Below are 10,329 nucleotides of genomic sequence, written 5' to 3'. Positions count from 1 at the left end.
TGGTGCTTATGGGGTGTCGGTCCGGGACGTGTGTGTACGAGGCTGGGAGGGAATCATCACAGTATACCCACTACAATAAACTAGACTACACCACTGGTTCTACCATATTAAAATAAGAGACTACACAAATAGCCTGAGGACCTTCTGATCCTCGAGAGAGAATTATGTGAACAGGTCAAAGGACAAGTAACTATACAGTGAGCAGAGGACAGAGAGGATTATCTCTTAGAGAGCTGGAGAGACTGAACTGACAGCTGACTACTATGTGTTACCTGATCCAGTGGATTTACAGATTGGTGACAAAAAAAACCTGGTCACGATACAGCGCTGAGACATCAGAATGAGCCCTTTCTTTAATAACGATGGACTGTTCTCTTTCAATTAACCCTGTTACTCCCTCTTCCATTCACAACCCTCTTTCCTTTCCACCAGAGCGGTCACCTTCCAGCTGTCCGACTGTGGGACGTGGCAGAACGTAGACAGGTGGCGGAGCTCCAGACACACAAATATGGCGTCTCCTGCGTGGCTTTCTCCCCCAACAGCAAATACATCGTCAGTGTGGGAAACCAGCACGACATGATGGTCAACGTCTGGGCGTGGAAGGTCTGGCTCACTATGATGTTTATGATTAATACCAATCTCAGCAGCTGGTTGGCTTAGCATGAAGACTGGAAACAGTAGCAAACTCCTGGATCTGCCCAGACATTTTGTAGTAGAAAATCTCAATGTGCTTGAGCTCTCAGAAGACTATAATTCTAACTTGTATTGTTGTGTTGTTCCCTTGCAGAAAGATGTAGTAGTGGCTGCCAACAAGGTGTCCAGTAAGGTGACAGGTGTGTCTTTCTCTGAGGACAGCTCCTACTTTGTCACTGTGGGGAACAGACATGTCAAGTTCTGGTATCTGGACCACGGCAAAGCCAGCAAGGTATTAAAGGACAATGTTGGGTTTATATAATATGTTGAAAAAGAAGTTGCAGGCTTCATTTTGCTTTAGTGCTGCTTGGATTTTAGAAGCAAACATTTTGACACAGTATGAAAAAAGGTCATCTCCTTGAAAATTGTCAACCTGAAAACTATCACAGTTAACTGTGAGTTTGGTTTTGTCACACTTCCTCTTTCACCGTTCCAGAGCTGAGTGTGTTCACATCAGTGAGCTTCACACAGTTTCCTTCACAACTGCGTATTCAATTAAAGAAACTGAAATAAAGAAATGTTAATACTAGTCACACATTTAATCGTGAAATCCTTGGCTCTTCATTTGGCTTTTCTCTGATGGCTTTCACACCTTGAATTTCTACTTTGGAAATAATACAAATAAATACATACATACACATGCACACATTTCAAAAGACTTGGATGGGGATTGTAATGTCGACATAAGCTGAAATAGTAGCTGTAACCACTATTCTACTTTAAGCACTCCAGTCTGAACTAACCCTCACCCCTCTGCGGTATTTAGGCCAGCGCTCCTGTTCCTCTGCTAGGCCGCTCGGGGCTTCTGGGAGAGCTGAGGAACAACTTCTTCTGTGGTGTGGCCTGTGGACGAGGCTCAAAATCTGACTCCACCTTCTGCATCACCTCCTCTGGCCTGCTGTGTGAGTTTAACAGCAAGAGGATGCTGGACAAGTGGGTGGACCTACGGGTGAGTGACACACAGGAAGTATCCAACACTGACGTTGTTGGGGCTCTTTAGCTACCACTACTTTTAAATGTAATCAATTATTCAACGAGGTATTGATTTGTGTCATTCCACCTAATGTGGGTGCTAACGTTCATTGCTGTGTTTCATCTCTGAAATAGAGATTCACTAAAATGTTATAGGATATTGTATTATTCAAATTACACGTTGTGGTTTTATGGGAATGTATTTTGATTTTTTTTTTTTTACCTTTTTTGACCGACCAGGCTAGCTGCTAGCTAGTCTTTGGCTGTAGTATATTTAACACACTGATATGAGTGGTATTGATCTTAAATAGTAAATAAACATACTTATACAAATGCTGAAATATGTCTTTAAAAAATACAGTTGTTTTTTATGTTTTAAAATGTTTAAAGTTTGTGCCAATCATGTACGCTGCAACCTTCCCTTTGCTTTGTTACTAATTGGAGTTGATGGAGTTGAAGTCCCTTTTCTATTCTCAGAACAACCCTATTTGCTGGCTATTTCTTTAAGATTGACATTGACGAGGGTTAAAAACTAACTCATTAATCATTAATTGCAGAAGATCAGATTTGTTACTTTGAAAGGCCCTAAATGCTGCAATGCTGTTTTTTTATGAAACATATGTCACTCATGTTATTTACCTTTACCAGTGTTAAATATACAGTATGTTTATGTACAGCATTAGTGAGTGCTGTACCACCAATAGTGCTTATGGTTAGCATCCAGCTGTGGTGTTTAATCAAGAGGTGAAGATGAAGGGGTGTGGGTCCTGCTCCTGCCTTCTGTCAGAGGATCAAAGAGGGATTAGCGACAGGGACGAGGACAAGTACAAGATGTGTTTGGAAGTATTCCAATAAGGACAATCATTAGTGACAGGCAGGACTGTTGTGGACTCACCTCCACTTCATTATAATTGATTCTATTTGCATCTGTGAGTGATAAAGCTATGAAATGAGCTGATGTGCCTTTTGTGTCCTGCCTTGCAGACGGGCGTGGCCCAGTCTCTTTCTCTGTCTGAAGATATGATCTTCTGTGGATGTGCGGATGGAACGGTGCGAGCCTTCAGCTCTGTTGACCTGCACTTTGTCTGCACGCTGCCGCTGCCGCACCCCCTCGGCTCTGGCATCTCAGCCGCCAGAGAGGCCAGGTGAGAAAAAAGCTCAGGAGTAACACAGCCTTTCCTTGGCAGGGATCCACTGCAGGATCAATTGCTCTCTATTTATAGTGTGTCCTGTCTCAAGTGGCACTATTTCACTCTCTCAATAACTACTAAATGTTTCTTATTTCAAGACAATAATGGCCCTATAAAGCAGCTTCATTCCTTTTTTAAAGCCAATATAACTGTAATTATCAATATTTTATTGTAATTTTACAGGCTTAAAATATATTTAAAAATCTGATTTTATATCATGCAGTGGGTTATTTATCTGCTGTTTATCTCTACCACTCTATTCTGCATTCTGTTGTTCCTGCAGTGTTGTCTGTCTGGTACCCCCAAAGGGGTCCCCTGACCTTCGTTTTGCCTTTGTGTTTTGGTGGACTTGGTAATTTCGTCTTTTAGATCATAAAACACTGGGTAAAAAGATTTTTCAAAAATGCTTGATTTAGTTTTTTACATTACATTACATTACAGAAATAAGTTGCAGAATACTGTACATTTTACATAAATCTGTGTCTTATTTTGAATGAGTAGAATTTTCTTTTCCAGGGACACTGCTGTACAGTCTACAAAGGCTGAGCTATTGCAAAATCGATAAAAAATCAGGTGCACACTTTAAGGCAGAGAAGCTTTTTTGTGAATCTTGTCAAGTGTTTTTTTCAGAAATCTCTCTGTTATCTGGAGAGACTCTGAACTGAATGCATAGACTATCACATAATATTAGATTGGTATCATATGAGAAAAATATCATAAACTTACAGTTGAACAGCTACAAAGGGCTATTGTATGATAAATGAAAGATATTTACGCTACCAGGTGTAAATACAACAAAGCCAAGAGAGTGATACGAAATACATATTATACAGGGCTTAAAATGATAAATTGTGAACCAGTGTTCTGATTTTCTATGATTCATTAGACATCATTTTTAAACTGTGTTTATGAACAGTATTACTGATTATATTATCTAGTAACTGGGGAAGAAGGCCCACAAACGCAGCTCAGCCCCAGTAGGCCTGACACACCCCTGGTCAAAATGTACTATTTTTTAGAAAACATCTTTTGCTGTTATTCCATGATCTTTAAAAATGTCTCTCAATCTCTTTTCAGCCACCTGTTTTCCACTAAGACGGATGCCCGTTACCCAGACACCATCGCAGTTACCTACGACCCCGTCAGCCACTGGCTCAGCTGTGTGTATAATGACCACAGTTTGTATGTGTGGGATGTGAGAGATGTCAACAGGGTGGGGAAGGTGCACTCTGCCCTCTTCCATGCTGCCAGTGTCGGGGACCTGGAGGTAAACAGGAAGGAGAAAGTGAATGATACACACTCAAACCAGCCCCTGATTCAGTGTGTAGTTAATATTTATACAGTGGATTGAATTAATCAATACCACTTCAATGCCAAAATTGGGCCGTTGATAATGTTAGTGAACGCGGACCAGTTTGTGAAACAATAATGGATAATATTATTAGATTTTGTCACTTTATTACATTAAATAGGGTATATATTAATATTATACTGGTCTTAGCAATAAAAGGCAATTCATACTTTATTGTAAAAAAATATTCTCCCGCCCTTCCTCAGATGTTCCCAGATGTTCCTGGGGAGCTGGGTGCTGGGCTGTCATCAGGTGCATTCCTTACTTGCTCAGCTGATAACACCATCAGACTGTGGCGCATGAACGATTGGACACATTCTCAGAACATCCTCAGCAGTGTAAGTTTGACTTCAAACATGCTGTATGTTTTAATGTGGTACAAAATAAATGTATTCTCCCTTTGATGGGATTTGATGATTTCTTCATTCCCCATTGCTTTGCAGGATCTCCTGAATATAATTCACATAGATGGAAACACTAGTGCCTTGCTGGATCCAGAATGTACAATAAATGCGAATGCAGAGAAACCAGGGGACGGACAGGCAGCAGAAAGCAAGACGGGCATCCGGACCATCTGTGTCAGTCCAGACGGCAAACACCTGGCATCTGGGGATCGCAACGGGATGCTGAGGTAGGACAAGAAGGCATAAATTGAGAGTGATGACTGACTGACTGAGGTGGCCTCTATGCTGAAAAATGTGAATTTATATTGTGCAGGGTTCATGACCTCTGCAGCATGGAGGAGATTCTCAAAGTGGAAGCACATGATGCTGAGATCCTCTGTCTTGAATACAGTAAACCAGAAACTGGTCAGTGTGTGTGTATGTGTGTGTGTATCTATCAGTGATCATAATAATGGCATGCTTGAAGAATATTTGTGCATTGTTTATACAATATATGTGATTAAGCTGCCTTATTACTGTTAGGTCTGAAGCTGCTGGCTACAGCTAGCAGGGACCGTCTGATTCATGTCTTGGATGCTGAGGACGACTACAGTCTGGTGCAGACACTCGACGAGCACTCTTCATCCATAACAGCCGTCCGCTTTGCTGGTGAGCCACTTGAGATGATTTCAACATCTGACAGCTAATCTTTTCTTAATCCAAGCTTTCATCTCCATTCAGTCCCACACAAAGTCCCTCCTTTATTTCACTTGCAGCCCTGCTTGTTTAAATAATAGACGACAACTATATATATGTAGTCAGGTGGAGCTCTGTTTGTTATAAGCAAAGCCTTTTCTTGTCTTTTATTAATTCATTAAGTCTAGGTTTTCTTTAGATTGTGAATTCTTCTTAAAATACTAGTTTATAGCTGACTGGTAAAGACTATTTTTTTGTATTGCCTACAGGCCTTAATGACTCATTTTTGTAAAGTTCAAAATAGTAATCACTGAAAAATTGTCTTTGTTCTTCAGCCAATGACAACAAGGTGAGGATGATCAGCTGTGGGGCGGACAAGAGCATCTATTTCCGCACTGCATACAAGGTAAGACATGTCTGAGCAAGATTCAATCCACCAGCTCCCACCATCAAGCATGCATCTTTCCACAGGTGGAATCGGTTATAGAATATCCAATAAACACAGAAATGTGCACAAGTGACTATGAAAATATTAATGCACCAACTGAAAATCACCATCATATACCTAAACTATAACTATATTTTATGTAATACTGATGATTAGCTTTTTTTGCTGAGCGTTTGATGAGAAGATTGATGCCAGTCTCAATCTGTCTGTACAGTAGATATTTAGCTTAGCACTTAGGGACTGAAAACGGAGAGAAACAGCTAGCCTAGGTAACAAAATCTGCCTCCTAGCACCTTTAAAACTCACTAATTGATAGTTACCTTTTGTTTGTTTATTCTGTACGAAAACCAAAATGTAAAAATGACATGTAGCTAGCCAGGCTAGCTGTTTCCCCCTGTTTCCAGTCTTTGTGCTAAGCTAAGCTAGCCATCTGCTGGCTCCAGCTACATATTTGCCATACAGACACACGAGTGGTATTGATCTTTTCATCTAACTCTTGACAAAAAGTTAGTCAACCTATTTTCAAAAATAATTATCCTTATAAATTTTCATATATATTCATAGTTATTGCTTATTTTGCTCAAAGTATTTTATAAAAGAGATATAAAAGCAATTTTTAAAATCACTGTAAAATGACTGGTTTCTTCTGACTTAGTGCTTAATTTCAGTACAGAGGGACACTGATTAAACAGCAGACTAACTTGCTACAGCAAAAATTATTTCCCAAAATAATCTCATAATTCTTTCTGGCCATTAAAGACACAATAAGGAGCTAATCTTGGTTCAGCATTATTTGCTGCTTCATTGCTTTTGGCTCAAATTGTTCATTAATTCCTCACATTAAGGACTCATTGTGCAGCACAACAGTAACGCAATCTTTTTAGCTTCTGTCTGTGAATAAAACTCTACAGCATGTACCACAAAAGGAGCATATGGGCTGCAAGTTGTATAACGAAATGCAATAGAAAGGACTGCTTCTGGGTTACTGGGACAGTGTTCTGTTCGGTCGGAGTTGCATAAGTTACAGCATTCTTGTTAAACTTAAGACACGATTCAGGCCACTGCAGTGACTCATGAACACTGTAGAGCACAATAAACAATGGCTTGTTAGTTTTCAGTAAAACGTCTCCCCAAGATCCAGACATTTATGGAGTATTCATTGTCGAAACTTGTTGTGACAGGTTTGTGCTCCCCGCAGAACGTAAATGAGCATCCTCTATGCTGTCTGTTATCATTATCTGTGTTTTAAGTATTCCAAATGGTAATAGTCTTTTCTGAATGATTGGATGTGCTGAGTTTCTGTAGACTAAACTTCAAAAATGATATGACTTATTTTAACTCACATTGGATCTATGCCAGGCATATTTATTCTGCCAGACTTTAACTGAGGCAACTACTTTCATCTGGTTTTAAGCATATCAACTATGTGTATAATCCAACTTTTAAGTTACACATATTGATATTGATTCAAACCGATCCTTGCAGCTTTCAGCTCTGAATGCATAGGTGAACTTTGCTACTTTCCAAACAATACAAATGCATGTATCCACTGCAGCGTCTGTTTAGCTTTCTATGTTAGATGAGCTGCAAGCTAAATTATACTTACTGCTTTCCAACTGAAGTGTGCCTTTTGTGTATACATACATGTAATACTTTAGAAACAGAGACAGAAAATAAGGGACAAATATGCAGAATGTAAAGGTCAGGTCTGGCCAGCTTTGCTTACTCCACAGTCAGGTCAATTGTTAGTTGTAATCAAATTATATTCCCTAAGTGGGTCATTAAGCATAATGATAACCATCAGTGAGCTGTAAGGTTAAGTTGTAATGTTAATCATTTTAATTATTTTAATGGGACTCCATGAAGATGCTGAAACAGAATGGCACACCCAGTAGACCAACTGTGCACCAATTCAAATAGGCAGATGGAAGATATCAGCTTATGTGACTTTTATAGCGTTGGTTGTATTTCAAATGCTGATTTTGAGTTTGTATCTTTTAATCACTTTCCCTAAGTTTCTTCCAATCTAATACTAAAAGCTACAGCAGCCTTCCTCCTCAGCACAGACATGACAGTGTTTATTCTTGTTTTGCAGACTGACAGAGGAACAGAGTTCAGGCGTTCCCATCACATGGTGAGGAAGACCACCCTGTACGACATGAGTGTGGACGCCACCTGCAAGTACGCTGCTGTTGGCTGTCAGGACCGCTGCATCAGGTGAGCATGTGGGCACATGTTTTTGAAGGTTGATGTGGTTAGAAATTAGAAGGAAATCATAGAAGAAACTCTTTTTTTTAATTTATGACTTTTTTTTCCCTTTTCTGACTGCAGGATTTTCAACATCAGCAGTGGCAAACAGAAGAAAGTCTACAAAGGATCACTCAGTGAGGATGGCAGTCTGCTCAGGGTAACATTTCCCTCCACAGACCTCACTCCAAATGCCTTTCTCTTCCTATATATTCTGTGTGTTGACTATAGAACTCTTTTTTCTTGCAGGTCCAGCTTGATCCGTCAGGTCAATACGTGGCCACCAGCTGCTCAGATAAAAACATCAGCATCTTTGACTTCTACACTGGGGAGTGTGTCGCCACTATGTTTGGACACTCTGGTAACAGAACCCACACCTAAACCTCACATACACATATTTAATTATGTCAAACTGAGCTGTGAATAAATGACACTTTTAAAGCAGTAGGGAACTTTATCTATCACCTAACATTGCCAGGGAGCATAATATGACTAACTTTGCCATGTTTTTTGTTTTGCAGAGATTGTCACTGGGATGAAGTTTACCAACGACTGCAAGCATTTGATTTCCGTGTCAGGGGACAGGTGAGAAACAATCCAGTGCATGGATTCACAGAAAAGGCGTATTAGTTCTATATTTATAATCAGAGCTCTAATAACAATGAGATATCCAAATATTAATAGAATAAAAATACTAGAGAAAACCTGGATTGGAGCAGCACCTAAATTAAAATCATCTTCAGCCTCTGCTGCCAGAGCAAATGAGCAGGGAAATGTGTTTGCAGACAGTTTCCTCAATAGTCAAACTGGAATGAAATGTTGAATTTTTAATGCCCAAATGCTTTTATCTCCCAGCTGTATCTTTGTGTGGCGACTGGCTCCAGAGCTGACAATCAGCATGAGAGAGAGGCTCTGCCAGCTCCGACAAAACCCGAACACACAACCCTGCAAGACCTCCAGTCTCAGGTGACGACATACACACACACACACACCCTTCAACTCCAAAGGACCTTTCATTGATTACATTCATCCCATAAACTCCTCATAGAGCGCTCATTATTTTGTCTGTTGTGTTACTCCAGGCGAGAGGTGTACAGTGCCCCCACTCTGGGTGGTCTGTCCTCTGACAGTGACCGTGAGCCCGAGGAGGACGGAGCAGAGAACGACGACCCCAACGATCCAGAGGACATCACAACCAATACCTCCTCTGACAGCAGCCATGGAGAGGAGGACACAGGTACCGTCTAATTATGAACTGAATTAGATCACAGTGCTGACTTAAATCCAGGTGTTTATCAAGGAAATTACGAATTAGAACCCTGTAATAGTGACTACGTGTTTGGGTGCAACCACCTGTGTTGGAGAGTCAACTATCTGTAGTAATCCTGACCTATATACTTTCTGTGGAGGACAGCTTTTGATAGAAACTATCCAGTGATCAAACAAGTATTTAATTATTTTGAAGCTTCTGATTATCGTGCTCTTTCATACAACAGGTGGCTCAGATGAAGGACAGGACTGGGAGCTGAAAAAGGTTGGTGATTATATTTAATGTTAAGAGTGTTATCACTTTAAATGAATGAATAATTTTTAATGCTTTTGTATTAGAAATATTAAATGTGAAGAAAACCATTCCACTATATTTGCATGTTGTTATTTCCATAGAAAAAAACATATTTTCTAAATTCCAATAAAAATCTTTAACATCATGATAAATATTATTTTAATCTCAAGGTATGACATAGATTTTCTTTATCCTATGTTTTGAATGCAGTATATAATATTTTTCTTTTGTGTGTGTATTATGAGCATTGACAGGTGAATAACACGATTATCTGTATGGCCAGCCCTATTATGTAGTGGGATATATAGGCAGCAAGTGAAACATTTTGTCCTTAGAGTTGATGTGCAGAAGCCAGAAAAAGGGCCAGCGGAGGATTTAAGCGATTTAGGGCCACCATTTGAATGCTAAGACGACGGGTCAGAGCATCTCTAAAACTGCAAGCTCTTGTGGGGGTTTCCGTGTGCGCATGAAGTACCCTATCCAATTAAGTGCCCACAGAAAACGAAAAGCGGTGAACCGAGACAGGCCATGGCAACCAAGGCTCCAGTGAGCCATGTGGGGGGAAATGAAGCGGCCCCTGTGTCCAATCCAACAGACGAGCAACAACAAGTTAAGCTGTCTGATAGAAAGGTGTAGAGCACACCAGGAGTCAGCAGTTGTGTGTTGGCTCATTAAGTAGCGTGAGTGGGCGCCTTAAGAAAATACACATAATATATATAAAACGTAATATAATGTAAGGTACGTATATAATACAAAATATTTAATTCATAATCTTAAATTCAGAA

The 10,329-nt window shown here is 40.1% G+C and overlaps 1 protein-coding gene across 1 annotated transcript in view; it reads left to right on the top strand.

Annotated features, from left to right (window-relative positions):
• Nucleotides 1-10,329, top strand: part of mapkbp1 (mitogen-activated protein kinase binding protein 1) — a 23,323-nt gene that overhangs the window by 4,611 nt on the left and 8,383 nt on the right. The window contains exons 5-21 of the mRNA XM_035678100.1: nucleotides 433-603; nucleotides 788-925; nucleotides 1,460-1,642; nucleotides 2,650-2,810; nucleotides 3,933-4,122; nucleotides 4,413-4,544; nucleotides 4,650-4,837; nucleotides 4,924-5,015; nucleotides 5,133-5,258; nucleotides 5,621-5,691; nucleotides 7,829-7,950; nucleotides 8,065-8,140; nucleotides 8,230-8,341; nucleotides 8,502-8,565; nucleotides 8,836-8,946; nucleotides 9,063-9,217; nucleotides 9,477-9,514. Coding sequence (XP_035533993.1) covers nucleotides 433-603; nucleotides 788-925; nucleotides 1,460-1,642; nucleotides 2,650-2,810; nucleotides 3,933-4,122; nucleotides 4,413-4,544; nucleotides 4,650-4,837; nucleotides 4,924-5,015; nucleotides 5,133-5,258; nucleotides 5,621-5,691; nucleotides 7,829-7,950; nucleotides 8,065-8,140; nucleotides 8,230-8,341; nucleotides 8,502-8,565; nucleotides 8,836-8,946; nucleotides 9,063-9,217; nucleotides 9,477-9,514 — 2,130 coding nt within the window. The remainder of the gene's footprint in view (nucleotides 1-432; nucleotides 604-787; nucleotides 926-1,459; nucleotides 1,643-2,649; nucleotides 2,811-3,932; nucleotides 4,123-4,412; nucleotides 4,545-4,649; nucleotides 4,838-4,923; nucleotides 5,016-5,132; nucleotides 5,259-5,620; nucleotides 5,692-7,828; nucleotides 7,951-8,064; nucleotides 8,141-8,229; nucleotides 8,342-8,501; nucleotides 8,566-8,835; nucleotides 8,947-9,062; nucleotides 9,218-9,476; nucleotides 9,515-10,329) is intronic.

This window comes from Morone saxatilis, unplaced genomic scaffold (assembly GCF_004916995.1).
Source record: "Morone saxatilis isolate NCDOM2014 unplaced genomic scaffold, NCSU_SB_2.0 Contig7, whole genome shotgun sequence".
In the NCBI taxonomy this organism is placed as follows: Eukaryota; Metazoa; Chordata; class Actinopteri; family Moronidae; genus Morone; species Morone saxatilis.
Note: the sequence above shows the minus strand (reverse complement) of the source record. Positions and strands in the feature narration are given on the sequence as shown.